The 18,384-nt window shown below is 35.1% G+C and overlaps 1 protein-coding gene across 1 annotated transcript; it reads right to left on the bottom strand.

Moving 5' to 3' along the window:
• Positions 1–308: 308 nt before the first annotated feature.
• Positions 309–17,947, bottom strand: Snrnp48 (small nuclear ribonucleoprotein U11/U12 subunit 48). The gene is made up of 9 exons (XM_046453336.2): positions 17,750–17,947; positions 16,104–16,217; positions 15,798–15,858; positions 14,726–14,800; positions 9,328–9,516; positions 8,419–8,540; positions 4,229–4,317; positions 3,563–3,727; positions 309–1,278 (listed from the first exon to the last, which is right to left on the bottom strand). Exons 1-9 carry the CDS (start codon positions 17,903–17,905, stop codon positions 1,230–1,232), a joined length of 1,020 nt encoding a protein of 339 aa, XP_046309292.1. The 5' UTR covers positions 17,906–17,947; the 3' UTR covers positions 309–1,229.
• Positions 17,948–18,384: the final 437 nt, after the last annotated feature.

The following is an 18,384-nucleotide window of genomic DNA, read 5'->3' as shown; positions in this document are numbered from 1 at the left end:
GTTTCACCAGAATGTTCTAATATATAATACAACTTACTAAAAGGAATGGATTACTGATGCACACAACAGGATCAATCTAAAAAATCTGTGCAGTGGAAGAAGGCAGAGTACATATTGCAGTATTCCTCACATGAATTCCAGAAAAGATACATCTAACCAGTGGAACAAAAAGCAGCTCTTTTGTTGCCCAGTGCTACAAGCAGAGGAACTGAGTGGGAAAAGGGACAGAAGACAACTTTGGGGGACAAGAGATTACTCGACATCTTGATTGTGATGATGGTAACACAGGAATACAAATTTGTCAAAACTCAATCAAATGAATGCATTTTAATGTATGCACACAGTATCTCAATACAGCTGATTTACAAGACAAAATAATAGCATAACTCTAATTAACAAGTGAAACATGAATACGTTCTTACTTTGAAAAAAAAATTATTATAGCTAAAGCTCAGGTTTCCTTTGATTACCCTCCAAATCCTGGTTTCCACCTCTAATCTCTCTCACCTGTATCTCCTTCCCCAGTCACTGTTGTGAGTTTGGAATGAATTCTTCTGAACCTTTAAAAATATATTCACATACATTACAGCCAAAGGAAATTTTGTAGATATATACATGTAAATATATGTATGTGTATATATGTGAAAAAAATATATACATATATCTTTTCATACAGCATTGTTTCTGAGATCTGTCCACATTAATACAGATCTAGGTTATTTCTTTTACGGCAATGTAGTTTATCTATTCTATGACATACCATAGTTTTATTTAGCTAGGCCATTCCCCTTCCAACAGATATTTACATTGTTTTTCCCTACTATACTTCACCAACGTAGTGATAAAGAGTAGTTTATTTCCAGGGAGGAAACAGGGAAATAAATAGATGTTGTTCTAAGGCACCTTTAGCCTTATTGGTAAGGTTTAATATTTTTTACTATGAGAATGTATTAACATATAATTTATATATTTTAAGTACTGCTTTTTAAAAAAAGATTTTTATAACATAAATTATCAAAAAGAATAAATCAATAATAAGAAGCAACCCATCTATTAAAATATAAGGAAAACACAGTTGTAGGGTGTAATAGAAAACTCACTGTTTGAAGCATAAGTATTTATTGAAAAGATCATATAAACACATTCTCCTATGCAAAGCAATGACAACTAAAATATCAGCACACTGGTTATAATGACATACATAATTAATACATGCACAAACATTTCGTTTATATTTTTTGCTTTCTTCTTTTATGACTATGATGTCTTTCCCCATCCCTGAAATGAAAGAAGTATGAAAATAAAGTATTATAAATGACATACACTTATATATCAGAGCTTTAAAATAATAACGTTCTTTCATCATACATAAACCATGACAAGTTAAAACACACATTTAGAGCTAAACAGTAATTTTGAGAGAGTAAATAGGGCAAATCAATGATTAAAACCAAGAGACTGAAATAGGGATAAGAAAAATGGATTTATGCTTTAAAGTTCCGGCTCTAAAATAAACTTTAAAAAGAAATGGACTATAGAAACGACACCTTATTATTTGAATGAGTAACTGACAGGTTGATTGGATTTGGACCAGATCTACTCTTAGGTTTCACGTATAGAAGTTCACCCTCAGATTTATATGTATATGATATGGTAGACAACCAGAGATTCATTCTCAATAGAACATTAAAGTTGGAGAAAGACTTTAAAAATGAGTTTGAGGCCCTACCTGGCAACTTAGTGAAAACCACTGTCTCAAAATTTAATAAAAGGGGGGGGGGGGGGCTGGGGATGTAGCTAAGTGGTAGAACATTTGCCTAGCAAGCCATGAGGCCCTGATTTCAATTCTTAGAATGACCAAAAGAAAGAAAAAAAAAATGTCCCCCAAAGTTCCTGATTTCCTTTTTCTGACTCCTGTGTAAACTCAAGGGTGGATATCAAAGATCAGTCTTGCCCTAATAGGAAGTGTTTCCTGCTAATACTCAATTTATCTTCTATAAAGGAAAATTATTTCATGCTTAGATTTAGAGGACTTCTAATGTATTTAAGTCTACAGAGATTGAATACAGATATTAAAAATTACTTACATAAAAGAAGCACTAACAAATTTAAAAGAAATGAAAGAGCACAATTTCTGATAGGTAACCAAGTTAATTTGTGTTTGCATAAATTATGTCACATGAATCAAAAGAGGACTAAATCCTAGCTATCTCTAAACCTATGAACTGGATGATGGTAAAATAAGCAAAATTACCAATACAGAAAGCTACCAATGGCCCTGAAGAGACAGGATATCATTTGAAAACCTATTATTTGAAAAACACTGTGCTTTAATATAAAACCAAATAAGACATGGACTCTGCCTTCAAGAAGCTCGGAGTACAGTAGGAAAAGTAAAGACCATTAAGTTCAAACACAAGTCTGTGCTAGGGAAGGTGGTGGCAAAATGCAAATGATAACTGGCTCCGCTTCAATGAGAACGAAAACCTTCAGGAGATGACAGAGCTGCTTTTAAAGAAAAAGGAAGAATTTAGCAAATGGGCTTTAAAATCAAATCAAGCAGCAGGATACAAGGTGAAAAGGCATAGATATGATGAGGGGCCCTAAGTTATGTAGGCTGCCAGGGCCCAAATTCCACATTCCATAGGGTCACAATACAAGAAGTAGCAGGAGTCCTGATCCTGCAGCTGGTGAGAGCCACCAGAGTTCCTGATTTCCTTTATCTGACTCCTGAATTTTGCCCTTCAAGAGCTGTAAGAGGTAAATATTCACTCTGACAGAGGAGCAGGGATGGATTCATATCAGTAAGTTTACAGATAAGTAGAACAGTTAAGAAAACTACCATAATTTTCTAGATAGACAGCAACAGCGACCGAGTCCTATCTTCACACATATGAGGCACCTTCAGGTAGAACTGACAGTAATTTAGAACTGACGGAGATGGTAAAGAATAAGGAAGGTGTATCTAAGATGACTGCTTGATTTCTGGCTTAGGTGAACAGATGAGGGTCATCCACTAATGAGAACAGGAATATTGGGGAAAGAGGTGCAGACTGAGGGAAAAAAGTTTACATAGCCTGGATGAATATAAAATCTAGATGGATGCCTCGTAAGCAGCTGGGCAATAAGTAGACCACAACTGATTTAATTTGTGTGGTGGGGTGGGTACTGAGGACTAAACTCAAGAGGGCTCTACCACTGAGCAATATCTCCGGCCTTTTTTCACTTTTTATTTGAGACAGAGTCTAGCTAAGTTGCCCAGGTTGGCCTCAAACTTGTGATCCTCCTGCCTCTACCTCCTGAGTATCTGGGATTACAGACATGTGCCAACATGTCTGGCTAAATTTATTATTTTAGCATTAATATGTATTGTTCTCAGCTATCAAAATCATACCAATAAGGCCAAAATGAACTAATGTTAAGGTTTAGCCCCTTTTCTCCAACTCTACACACCCTTCAACTAAGGAATTGGCAAGAAGAAGAATAAGAAAGAACAAAGAAAGAAAGATAGTAAGGAACAAGCAGAAGACAAATGTTAGATGCTACAGAGTTTTAGACTCACCTCTCTTTCCTTCTCCTTGACTCAGAGTTTTTATCCTTATCTTTATTTCTTTTTCTTTTATGTGGGCTCCTACTCCGATCCCTTCTATGTCGTGAACTCTCAGTATCCAAGTAGCTTCCACCAGACTGCCGCGAGTCTACTGAAGCTGATCGCCTTTCTTCATTTCTGAAACAGAGAGGAACAGCAATCAGCTCGTTTTACCACTCATCTCCCCAGCACACACACACACACACCAATCTAAAGTGCAATATTTCACATCACACCAATGACAGATGAGGGCTAAATATGCATAATCTTATATTCCATATAAGAGAATAGTCAAAAATAGCTGCTATAATATGCTTTATTGTTTAACTATTTTACTAATGTGGTTGTTTCATCATAACTGTCCTCACCAAGATAGGCAATGTCATAAAATGATTCTAGTATGATTCTGAGAACTGACATTTAAAAACGAGCATTTTAATGATTTATAGTATGCTACTAAGGGTCTTGAAAATACTAAAACATAATAATTATTAGTAAAAGATTAAAAACATAATATTTTAGGATTGGGAGTACAGCTCCATGACAGAGCATTTGCCTAGCATGTGCAAGGCCCTGGGTTTAAGCCATAAAAAAAAAAAAAAAAAAATTATTTTTTTACCAATAAAGATAATGACATACTTTTCAGCATCATCTTCTGCTTTTTCCTGTTCTTCCTGCCAATGGTTACTGAGTTCTTCCATGTGCACATTTATCACATCCCGAATCACCTTGGGAGATGAAAACACCAAATATCAGATAAGAATATTGTTATAAAAATTACATCTAGGGCTGGGGATGTGGCTCAGTACTAGAGCACCTGCCTAGCTTGTACATGGCCCTGAGTTCAATCCCAACACCGCCACCAAAAAAAAAAAAAAAAATTAAGTGCAAAAAGCCTGAAAAAGCTCTGCTAATGATGAACAGAAAATTTACTAAGAGCTATGATATAATAGACTATGAAATGAATGCATTTTAGAGAATATAAAAAGGGCACTGTTGAACTGGATTATGAATGACAGATGGAAGTATTATTTCAATGCTAAATTTGAAGCTGATAACTATGAATATGTAACAAAATAGCCTTATTCTTAGGAAATACATATTAAGAATTTAGGGATAAAGGACCATAATGGATGAAACTTACCCTTAAATCTTTCATTAAAAAAAAAAAAAAAGGGGCATACAGATAAAGATGGAGAAGGTAGAAAATGCACAGAAAGAAAAAGAGCAGTTCAAATGAGAAATACAGGGCCCAAATGTTAACAATGGGTAATCTGTGCAAAGAAAAAAAAATATAGGAGTTGTTTGTACCTTATCTGTATGTTAGAGAATATTTACAAATAATTTTTAGGCCTTCCAGTTAAGTCAAGATAGACAAATATAAGACATTACTGTTTTGTCACAGATACCTTTCCAGTCAGAATATAAATTCTTACTTTAAAAAAAAAATATTTTTAATTGTGGACAAAATACCTTTATTTTATTTTATTTATTTATTTTTATGGGGTGCTGAGGATCAAACCCAGTGCTTGCTAGGCAAACAATCTACCCCCAAGCCACAACCCCAGCCCCTAAATCTCTTACTTTTAAGAATCATTTGGTGGAAGCTGAGGCATAAGGATTGAGTTCAAAGTCAGCCTCAGCAACATGAAGCACTAAGCAACTCACTAAGACCCTGTTTCCAAATAAAAATACAAAAAAGGGCTGGGGATATGGCTCAGTGGTTGAGTGCCCCTGAGTTCAATCCCCAGTTAGCAACCCCCAACCCCCTAAGAAAAAGAACCATTTGAAAGTTGGTTTTTTTTTTTTTTTTTTTTTCTAGTTTACCCACACCATCAAGCTCAAGAGTAGTCGGGGGAGAGGCAAAGATAAAACTAAACTAGAAGTGGACCTGTCTCTCATTCCTAATTAGGAAAGGTTTTAAGTAAAAAGGTATAGGGGACCAGGCAATCTCAGAAACAAACACTATAGTTCTGACCTGACTGCATTTCTCCCACTTTAGGAAAACTTTTTATTAACAGCTTTCAAAGAAAAACAGGACAATGTCCAATTTCCTTACAAGGCCTTGAAAGCCTCCATGATTTCACTATATCACACAGTAGAAGCCATCCTTGCCTCATACTGGATAATTCCTCAGAAGCCCTAAGCTCTGGCTACACCGCATTACTAACGGATCTCTGAAAAACTCTTGAACTTTACTTGCATTTAGTAATGCTAGTGCTTCCATCTGGGAAATCCCTATCACCACTTCTCCTCCCACTGTATTCTCCTGTGTATAACCTAAGACAAGCCCCAGTCTAACCCGGTAGGTTAACAAGGTGACACAGACTTGTAGTCAAATTCAAGCTCTAGCACTTTCTTAACAGCCCTACAAGTTTCCTTGTCTGCTAAATCCATATGAGCTCCTTGAAGCCCACTGCATCCACAGAACCCATCTAGCACAGGTTTGCTTATTCCTTCTCCTCAAATGCACCTTCTCTGACACTCATACCAACCTTAGCTTTTAAGAAAAATCACTCTTTCCTTCATACACTTTGATTTCACCTTTATTTTTAGCACTTAACACTATCTGTATTTTGAAATGTCTATTTCACTTGCTATATTATAAGCTCCTTTAGAGTGGGATCTATGGGCCATTCATTTTTACATACCCCAGAGCAGTGGCAAAAATACAGTATGTAATAGTAACTGTTAGCATGTGATTTTTTGCTGTAATTTGTCAAAATTCAGATTCTAATCAGAGCAAATAAAAAATATGTAGGACATGAATGAAGCTAGGAATGACCAGAGATAAAAACAAATCACTGAAAGATTTATAAATTCGAGTATTTACAGATGAAAAATATCTGGGTTCTACTTTCAAAACTACTGAGTGCAGCAGGAGGTGAACAGTGAATTGGGGGATAAATAAAACACGAGGGCCATATGTTGGTAATTGCTGAAGTTCGGTGATGGGTACATAAGGTTCCTTAGGCTATGCCATTCACTTCAGCATATGTTTAAATATTCCCATAATACAAGGCTAACCAGGAAACTGTAAAGAAATCAACAGCGACATGATCGAAAGATCCTGAGAGAAGAAACAATGGATGTATCACCAAGTATTTGAATCACCAAGGTAGTATAACATGATCCAAGACCTCTACTAGAAGAGGTGAAGTCTAAAACACATCTCTAGTGACAAAAAAGAACAGCATAAAATTCAGTGCTGAGCTGTGTGGTACAGAATGTTAGTACAACCACAAGACTGGGAAGTTATCTTCCATGTATGTATAATATGTAAAAATACATTCTACTGTCATGTATAACTAAAAAGAACAAATAAATAAATAGACTATTAGTATGATAAACCAGTGATTGCTCAAAGTCAACCAGCACTTTATGGAAATGGTGGTTCACACAGTAATCAAGATTTAAGAAGGCAAAAAACAAAGAGCATTTTAGGTGATTAAACAACATGTATTAAGACCTGGAAGTAAAAATAAATATGTATAATCAGACATTGCTTAAGAGATAGCAAAAATAAAACAAAAACAAAACAAAAAAACTGCTTGATAAAATGAGGCCAGATAGTTACACCACTCCTTGGTGCCTGTCCTCAAGATAAAGCCATCATACTATAGCAACACATGCATACCCAATTCACAAGAGCCAAACTTTGGAACCTACCTAGGTGTCCATCAAAGGATAAATGGATAAAGAAGATGTAGTATATATACACAATGGAGTTTTACTGAGCCATAAAGAAACATGAAATTACATCATTTGCAGGAAAACAAATAGAACCAGAAACCATTATATTAAACGAAATAAGCCAAACTCAAAAAGTCAAGGGTCATGTGTTTTGTTTCATAGGTGGAAACCAGAGAGGAAAAAGGAAAAGAACACAGGAGAGGGGGATCTCATGAATATCAAAAGGAGACCAGCAGAGTAGAGGAAAGGCAAAAAGGAGGAGGGAGGAGGAAAGGGAAACACAGGGAATGATACTGGCCAAATTATGTTGCTGTATTGTGTGCATGCATGGATATGTTACAACAAATGCCACCATTATGTACAACTGTAATACACCAGTAAAAATGAGGTCAGATTATAGGTCTCTGTAAAGAAGAACTCTTTGATAAAGAATAATAAAGAAATTAGGATTTCATGAGGAAAATATTTGTAGAGTCTGGGCAATACAATTCATGTGCCCAAAATATTCATAAACTCTACTCATTTCATGACATCTGAAAATAAATCTAGATACACATCAGACTGATTCATTAATTTATACCAAGACACTCTTAAACCCATATATTTAATAAGTATGTAAAAGCACATTAAGATTTGTTTTAAAAAAAAGATAATAGCTAATATTGAGAAATTTGTGTTCTTGTGCATCATCTCAATTCTCATAACCCTGCAAAGTTTGTACTATTACAAAATGAAAAAAAATTGAATCTAAAAAGCTCAAATAACTTGTACAACTCACAAAGTCAATAATAAACAGCAGAATCAAAACTGAAGTCAAGGTCCATGGAATACCAAAATTCCTTCTCTTATCATGGTATAATACTACTTTCTTAAATGCAGCTACTTTTTGAGATTACACCACCTCTTTATTTGTTTACATATCTATTTATTTACTTAGGTATCCTGAAAAAGCCTTTGCCTGGTAAAAGGTGGGTCTGAAATTAACAGGGCAAATACACATTAATTGTGGTCACCCAGAAGATGCTTTCTTTCAGAAAACCTCCAAGAAATTGAGGAAATCCATAGAACAGATTTAGAAAACCATTCAAAAGAAGTTTTTCTTCTCAACAAAGCTTTCTATATTATATGAAACTTACCTCAGTATATGATTTCTTGGTTATGTGAACATTCTTAGCTCTATAGGACTGGCGTCTTCTTTTATAATCTCTCACTTCTGCCAGGATTTCAAGGTAAGATTTTGGACTTTTTCGACTATTATCTAATGAAAGGATAAAATAAAATAATTATATCATTAAGAGCTTTTAAATTTGTAAGAATTAGCAGGTAGGAACACCACAATCTCATCCATTCATATGTGTGTGTGCGTGTTTGTGTGTGTGTGTGTGTATGTATGTATGTGTGTGTGTATATATATATATATATATATATATATATATATATGGATGAATATGTGTATTTTTTTTCTTTAAATTACTGGGATCAAACTCAGGGCCTCATACATGCTTAGGCAAGTGATCTACCACTAGCTACATTTCCACATCTCCACCCCTTTTTTTTGTTTGTTTTGAGATAGGATCTAAGTTATCCAGGCTGGTCTCAATTCATGGTACTCCTGCCTCAGATTCCCAGTTAGCTGAGATGCACCACTGTGCCCATCATTATCTTATATTTCATCATGTTTCAAGGTAGAGCACAAAACCCCTATAAATTCTGCAATATATAGATATATGGGCTGTTTTATATCATTCCTCTTTTCTAACCTTTAATTGAACATAAGAGTGCTTAGAGCCAGAGATTAAAGTAAGAGCACAGTTTAGTAACTGTGTTTAAGTAACTTACAGAAGGAAGATATGCTTAATATCTTCAGTCACAGGAAAACTTTATCTACTAAGTAAATATATTTGACATTTTCCAGTACCACATGATAAAAATCCACCTTGCTCCAACTCAAAGTGGCATGATAATAAAATCAGATTAATAACAATCATAGGATTTATAGGAGGGGGTGGCAAACTGAAATGTAAAGTATGATATTCATCTCAAACCTTGATTCACTTTGGCAGCCAAGTCTACAAAGAGATCACTATCATTTTCAATGATTTGAGAATCAGAGCGCTTTTTCTTTGTCTCTTCGACGACAAAATCATAAAGGGCAAGACGATCAGCTTGGGTTAGATCACAAACAAATCGTTTATGATTCAGAGGAACTTCAACAGGCAATGAAGAATACATTCCTAAAGTAAAATAAAACCACAAGAATAAACAATACATGAAGCATTATGGACTTAAAATCTACTACTTTTTAATAGATTAAAAATGTGCTATAATAATGCAATATTAATACAAGTTATTTTTATATAGCAATCCCTAATTACACAAAATATCAATTTATATGATAAGTAGTAAACAATAACTATCCTAAATGCTACTCCCACAGAAAATATGTATCACAGATGTTTGCTATTCTCTCCAAGGATGTTAAGATAAATCCCATGAAGGCCTGCAGTAATAATCACATACACACACATACACACACATACAAAATTAGTTCATAAGAAAACCTTCTTCTTCTTTCATGTTTGTGTGTATGCCTGTGTGTGTTTGTATGTGTGTGTGGTGGGTCTTGCTATGTTGCTAGGCCTCAAACTCCTGGGCGTAAGGGATGCTCCTGCCTTGGCTTCTCAAGTAGTTGAGCCCACAGGTATACACTACCACACCCAGCTAAAAACATCTTTTGGGTAACCATTTCTGAAAGACCACCCATATTACAAAAGAAGATATTACTTTATGTGTACATAATTTTCCTCATAGAAGTTGAAAAAAAATGTTTTCAATGGGTAATACACATTGTAGACCCTTTGAAAATAAACTACAGATATGAAAATAGGTAAAAATAAAATGTCTTATTTGTTTAAGACATCAAGCTAGATGTTCAATATTCTAAACCCATCCCACTGTGCAATGACTTAGAGCTAGGGATCAAAAAACAATTAAGTAGTAGAAATCCCAAACTTGCTCAGACCAAAGAAAGATCTATTAAACTGACACTAAACTACTTTTAATTTCCTGAGGAGGAAGCATAATGGCTTAACCAAATTAACTGAAATAAGGTAACAGCAGTGCCCCCTGACAATTACAGATCTCTCTCAAATCTGCTCATTAATGAAAAAAGTAAATACAATACCTGGATGTGATGTATTAAAACACTGAAGAAATTTTTTGTTTTGAGATTCAAATGTTCTCAAAGAAATAAAATTATTGTAACTGTAAATAAAGCAATTTAAAACAATTCTTTCTAGACTTCGTTATTCACTAATGCAAACAAAGAACAAGTACTACCAAAGGAATACTTCCCGTTGTTTGCTAGGTTAGCTTACTAGGTTATCTTAAAGTGGTAACTGACTCAAAGACAATGTCAAATTAACAGCTCTTCCCAGATATGTTAGATAAAATCTAACTTCATTAACTTCTTAGGTTAAGAGGTGACAGAAGGACTCAAGAGCATACTATGAGCTAATAGGCATTATAACAAAAGAAGAGATGCTTTTCCTTTGTCCACAAATTATGCAGAGCTGCATGGAATCTGAGGCTGTGGTTTAACAGCTATGGATGATACAAGGCCATTTTTACTAGCCAAGGGATTCAGGTTAACCAGGAAGGGTTCCTTTACAAAGTTAATCAATTTTGTTCTAATGTTGGCAGGCACTAGGAAATGCCCCTTTAGGTAGCCAGTTATTAAGACATTTAATTATATAATATAAAATTGGCTTTGATAAGCCAAATTTCTTTGAATATGGACCATAAAAATCTAGGAGATTAGAAAACAATGATATATTACAAACAAGCTCCTCATAAACTTTTGCCTGTTATCTTTTTAACCAAAAAAAAAAAAAAAGTACATAATTTTCTCCTTAAAACATTTTGGAGTTTTCTTTGATTTATTCATCTTAAATTTCTTTACAGTAAAGACTGAAAACTTCTTGAAATTCAACCAAGATTTCAAATTAAAGACTACAATATTGTGACAGCTATGAAGATAAAGTTGAGAAGTTTGATACTTTTAAAAGGATATCATTTGCAAAAAGGATACTGCATATCTTTAAATAAGGAGTATATTCAGGTTTCTAATTCCTCTTTATACTCACCCCAATTACTGAAAAAGAAAAAGTACAGGAAAAGTTAAGCAACAAACTGCATTCAAATCTTTTAGAACACAGATATATTTGTGACAAAAGAAAAAAGAATAAACACTTATATACTCTTGGCATGTACATAAAATGTAATTTTCAAAATGTTAAGCTTCATTATGATTTGTAATTGTCATAATTCTTTTTTTGTAGTTTTTTAAAAATGTGATAAAATAACATAAAATTCCCCTTTTAACCATTTTCAAGTATACATTTCAGAGACACAAGGTACAATCACACTTTTGTGCAACCATCAACTCTATCTTTTTCATCATAAAATGAAACTCTACTTCTTATGTAACTCTATTCTCATTCTTCCTTGTTAAATACTTTTGCCATCACAGGGCATCTTAAATATATGACATTAAATATTAGTAAGAGATATTGCTTCAACATTACAAACTTGGAATTTTACAAAAACAATTCCCTAACAATAAAGATAAAAAAAATTAAGGCCCACAGAAGTCAAATGACTTGCCCAAAGTGTCACAGCTGGAAAAGATCTAGTCTAAAGCCATTCTATCTTGTCTCTTTAAGGTTCTTTTACACACCGATCTTTGAATCACGGTCATTCTCGCACTTCATGAAGTATAGCAATTTCAACATTTAATATTATAGAAAAAAGTGAAGAACTAAATATAGAAATATTATTTATGACTGAAATTGATATCTTGGTTATAAAATTAACCACTATAATTACATCTGAAAGTAAGTATGCAGATCTAAAGCCTGTTCAAGCTTGCACAAAGGTTAACGGATTAAAAATTCTGTATCCTGAGTTCAAGCCTGACATAACCAGAGAAATGAAAGTACAGGTGCAACCTTGCAAAAAACTTAGTTTAGTGTATATTAAAATAAAATAATATTTACATAGGGAAGTGCAAAATGTTTCATGTTAGTCATTCTCTCTTCAAAGTATATAAATCAGTAAGAAGATATTTCAGGACTTTTTTTTGTCTTGTGGAAAAAGGTTTTAAAATATCTAAGACGTCAGTGGGCCACAAAAATAATGTGTTGAGAAATTATAAAACAAAACACAGGATATTAAAAAAAGGTTTAAAAACAGGGGCTAGGGATGTGGCTCAAGCGGTAACATGATCACCTGGCATGCGCGGGGCGCTGGGTTCGATCCTCAGCACCACATAAAAATAATAAATATAAAGATACTGTGTCCACCGAAAACTGAAAAATAAATATTAAAAAAAAATTATTTAAAAAAAAAACAGGGTTACAGATCATATAAAAATAGTTCTTCTAATAAAAAAAAATCTTAATTTAACATAGTGTAAGAGGCCAGGTAAGGTGCTTCACCCCTATAATCCCAGTAATTTTGGAGGCTGAGACAGGAGGATTACAAGTTTGCGGTCAGCTTAAGCAACTCAGCAAAACCCTGCCTCAAAACAAAAACATAAAAAGGGCTGGGGGTATATAGCTCAGTGGTAGAGTGCCCCTAGGTTCAAACCCCCAAACCATCAAAAGCAATTGCAATAAATAAATAGAAGGAGTTCAAACAACTGAAAGTTCTTAATTATGTAATGAAAAAATTCAAAGTAATTCTTCGCTTTTGTGATTTAACTAAACACAATGTCTACTAAATCTGTCTTACTATCCAGTTATTTAAATTTAATAAACATGGGACATTTTATAAATTATTCATCCATTTCATTATACTAATATTGCTTTCTCTACATTAATTTTCACTTAGAAAATAACAGCTACCAATGATTTTAACTAGGGCTAGTTTAGCATTTATCATCTCTGTCCCTCTAAACGAACCTATAATTTTATACTATAGATAAGAAATTTAAAAATTCAAAAGAAGTTGTCATTTGTATAACACTAAGCAGTTAGCTTAAATTCTTTAAACTAGGCTTTCACAAAATAGAATAAATAGTGAAAAGCACTGTTATGAGTATATTAATTTGAAGTTTGTGATATTCTTCCATAATTGGTATTGAAGACCTTTAGAAAGAGTTTGTTTCCTATCTATAACATGCAAACACTGGGGTAGATGAACACCAAGTGATCTTTCCACTCTAAAATAAATTCAATAAACCTATTAACCAGTTAAGAGTCATATAAAATCTTTTAAAAGTTAACCCCCCCTTAAAAAAAAAAAAAAAAAACCTATGCTTTCTCATTGGTCTATTAACTAAGCAAGGACTGCAGGTAGAATCAACAACAGAGGCCAAGAAAGGTTTGATGGTCATAGCTCAGTAGTAAGCTGTCCAAGTAAGATGAGAGTCAAATGTCTCTCTCAAAGGTTTAAAAAAAAAAAAAAAAAAAAAAAAACCTGGAATTAAGCTTACAGACATGAAAGTAGGATATTCAAAGCATGAATTTTTTAAAAATATGTTTCTGGCTGTTGGCAGGAACTAATTTAAGATAAATAGGCTAAGGGCAAGATGGTCTCCCTCCTGAAGCTACAGTGCAACTCAGAGCACAATGTTTGGTAGACACCCTGAACTTCAACTTCAACCAAGACTATGGCCTGGTAAGAAAGAAGAAAAACACAGAGCAAGTAATCTAGAGGATGTTCAAAGACAGCTTAGAAATCCTTAGAAGAGAAACCAGTCATCCTTTGGTTAGATGTTCACATACCTCAGTCCAAAAATCTAAATTCTTTGTTAGCTTTACTTCTGATAGATAAAATTTTCTTTGATTTCCTAAAAATGTAGGCTTAAAATTTTAGTCTTGTATCTATTAAAGTCCTAGGCAGAAACTCTTTAATCCAACTCCAAAGCTGGCATGAAAAGATACACAAAACCTCCAAGATTACATGTAAAACATTGTTGGTGCTTTTTTCTGAGGAGGGGATCCCTAGCACTCACCATTTCAAAGGAGTCCAAGATCTAAAAAGACTATAAAATTATACTTAACAGGGTAATGCTAAGGGCAGCTGTATGTGGAGGCTAATCTCTTTTAGCCTAAGACTTTCCCTTTATACAACATTTTAACAGTCTCAAATGAGGAACTCTCAGGGGCCATAAAAATAAGGGCAAAACCCAATAGAATTTATTTACTAAATAATGACTTTAAAAAAAAATTATCCATAAGGTAATCTCACCTATTAAGTAAATGGGAAATATGTAATAAATGATATTGAAACAAAGCAGATTAGCTGAACATTAAATGTAAAACTTAACCTTTTCCACGTAACTATTTCACAAGGCTTTTCATGAAGAAAATTAGTAATGTGCTTGTGAGAGAAAAATAATTTGATCCATTAGTTAGCTCAAACTGTGAGGTCACTTACTTTGATTGTAACAATCACCATCTTTTCCAACTGCATTTCTAGCTTGTTTAATTATCTGGAATTGTGAGTCCTTATCTGTCCAAAAAAAAGAAAATCCACACATTACAAATCATCAGTGTTCACAATTAAGTGATTACCTGGTTTCTAGTCTAAGTACTTTGGGCATACTGACAAACCTTCCAGAATCATAATGGATGAAACATCCATATTACTGCCTCCATAATCTGAATACAGAATTCTTTCAGATCTTTCTAGGGGCCAGGAAGTGACCAGACTTCAAGCAATTTAGAAAACACTATAATCAGGCATACAGGAATAGCAGCTACAAGTTTGAGCACCCAATGATATCTAACACTTTTTGAAGCTCAGTTAAGTGCCAGGTACTATTTTTACTATATTCACATATAATTTAATCCTCAAAGTGCTTTTGTCATCATCCCTGATTTATAAAGAAATTTAGAAAACAGACGAGTGAATTACCTTACTAAAAGACACACATAAATTAGTGACAAAACCAAGAGTTGAATCAGAGCATTCTATTTATCTTGAGTCCAAGACTTTACATATGCTATGAGTACCTGGGAGACATTTCCATTTTCACTCTTTTCAATTTGTGTTGTGTACTTAGATTTTTGTTATAACCAAGGAAGATCTATGCCACTGTATAAAGTTTTTCAGAGTTTTTCACTGCCGATTAACATAAGCCTGATCTTTAAATTTTAGATTACATGAATGTTTCGCTGTTTAACTAATGTATATTAGTTACTGGGGATTAAACCCAGGGGCACTCTACCACGAAGCCATCTTTAGCCCCTTTATTTTTATTCTGAGAAGGGTATCTCATTAAGCGGCCCAGGTTAGCCTTGAACTTTCAATCCTCCTGCCTCAATCTCCTAAGTAGCTGGTATTATAAGTGTGCAGCACCACCCCTGATCAATTCTACATTCTCTTAATTTATTAAATGTCCTTCTCAATCATAAGCATGTTCATAAAATTCATCCTTTTGATAATTCAAAAATGAAAAATTAATAACTAGATTTTTTAAATTATCATCTAATAATTTAATACTTACTCAAAGTAATTGAAGGAATTTTCAGATTCTCATAGAAAAAATCAGGATTATACATTTCATCCTAAATAGTAAAAAACAAAAAACTTAGTGTTCTTGAGGATCAGATAATTGATTAAGATTTGACAAAAACTTATAGTACCATTTAAATATTTCTCACAATAATTTGTGATCTTCCTATCCACAAATAGGCAAATAAGGGCTGATATTTTATATACCTTCTAAATACTATGAATTTATTAATGCACAATTTACATTATGTGTGTGTGTATGAGAAAGAGAGAGAGAAATGACTAAATATATTGGTACCTCTTCTTCCTTGGTATAACCCAGTTTCCTCAATCTACAAGATTCCATGTGCTTTGCTAAAGATGATTTTGGCATGTGATGATTGAAATCATAAGGACATATCACAACTTCATCCTATAAAAAGCAAATGAAGAAAAAGGCACATAATATTTTTAAACAATAATATCATTAAATATTTACTACTTGATTAAGTGGTACTACATCTTCTGAACTTCTACACATGCTGGTCATACTTCCTCTGTGCTTCACCTAAGCTAATTCTGCTCGTTTTATTTATCAGCTTAGAGTTTGCTTTGTTCAGGAAACCTTTGCTGACCCACTGCAGCCCCCAAATAACCTGTACTATAGCAATTACATCATAATGCAATAACTGATTTCTCCGTATTCCTCCTCACCACCACCAAATAAGTGTCAGTGTTGTTCACTGAACCGCAGTGTTAAAACACCACAGAAAAGTAGAGCTTAAGTATCCGGAATGCATCTATTCTAGGAGTTACTCTCTTGAATAACAGATAGTGGATTTGCAAAAGTTAAATGCACACCCACAGCTTACTGTCAGAATATGGGAATTTTACAAAGAAGTTTTAAAAATACAACATAACAATTAAGAATACACACTTCAGGAGTCAAAAAGCCTGAGTTCAAATCCTAACTGTTGTTTTGTACCAATGTATCCTTGAACAAATTACCACCTCTGTTCCTCATTTATAAAATGTTACCAATGAACATTTATGATTATTAAACAAGGTAATTATATAATAAATAGCATATACAAAGTGCTATTTAAGTATTAACATAAGGAACTCAATTTTACTGCACTGCTGAGTAAACAATGGTATAGAAAGCTTTGGCAGACCCCACTTGATGGTTTCAAATATCTCTCCACAGGAACAATGAAGTTTAAAATACTTCCACTGCGTTTTTAACACAATAAACAGTGACTAGTTTATATATAAATCAAATATACTTTAAATGCTTCTGGGGAATCAGACATGTGACTTAACCCCCCCCCCCCAAGAGAAATCATTACAACATAGTAAACCCAGAAATTCCTCCACTATAGACCACAACCCTTCATTCTAATTCACCAAAAACAAAGACAAAACAAAGCTGCCTACATTTAAAAAACCAATTCTACCATTCAAGTGAGTTTGCTAGTTATCATTTCTTAGTGACATCCTTTAATAATCCCAGAACCGATGCTGTTCCAAACAGAAGGGTCCAGTTTTAAGGGAGAAAAAGGTGAACAGGTGAACTTCTAGCTCTTCTGACACCAAATCTGGTGCAACTGCAGAATCCTATGACAGATGACAAAGCAAATCTCCAAACCTCCGCAGGCATCACTGAGGCCCATCGGATCATTTCCTAAGCGCGAGATGTGCATTTCCCTCCTTCAACCCACAGTTAGGCTGGAGAGGAGCCGCAGCGGGGGGCGCAATGGAGGGCTCAGGCGGCCATGGTGCGCCCCAGCCCGGCACCCGGGGGCGTCAGGACAGCTCCGGCGCCTGGGCGCCCCCTACGGATCTGCAAACCAAGGGGCCTCCTACGCCCTTCCCTTCGCAGCACCCTGCGCGTTATCTCCCACGGCCAGAGCGGACCGCGCGGGCGGACAGTCCCCGGAAAGGCCCGGCGACCGCGCCCCTCACCTCCGCCGCCTTCTCTTCCCCGGGGTCCAGCTGATCAAGGCTCCAGCCCAGGGACGCCGTCACCTCCTCCAGCGTCCTGCAGCAGCTCTCCACAAACTCGCTCAGCTCCTCCTGCAGCCTCCGTCTCTCCTCCAGGGGAGGAGGTTCGTCCTCCATGGCGTGGCCCACCCGCAAGGAGGAAGTGACCGAATAGTCCGCCGCGCGCGCGGGCCTCTGGGAACAGTGGGCGGGGCTATGCCCCACGTGACTCAAATGGCCTATAGAGAAGCGCCCCAGGGAGGGCGGGATCTGTCACTTGGAAAGACTGCCTTTTCCCTGCGCCTGGATGCGTATGCCTCTGGCTTTCCCTCAATAGCATTGCTCCTCTTTAACTTTTTTAGGAAAAAAAAAATACTTAAATCGACAGAAAAGTTTAAATAGTACAAGGAGTGTTAATATCATATTCCTCCAGCTCATTAACTGTTAACAGTCTGCCACGTTTGATTTCTCTAGGTCTCGTTTCTCCACACTCCAAGCCCCACACACTTATTTTTTGCTCATTTCTTTGAAAGTCAGTTGCAGATTTTTCTCCCCCCCGCCAAAAAAAAATGTTAGTATGCATGTTCTCAGAACATTTTCCTTATAATCTAATGCAT

Source organism: Marmota monax, unplaced genomic scaffold, assembly GCF_021218885.2.
Source record: "Marmota monax isolate L192 unplaced genomic scaffold, Marmota_monax_Labrador192_F-V1.1 WCK01_AAM20220418_F8-fsc00029, whole genome shotgun sequence".
Lineage (NCBI taxonomy): Eukaryota > Metazoa > Chordata > Mammalia > Rodentia > Sciuridae > Marmota > Marmota monax.
This window is presented reverse-complemented; position numbering and strand designations above follow the sequence as displayed.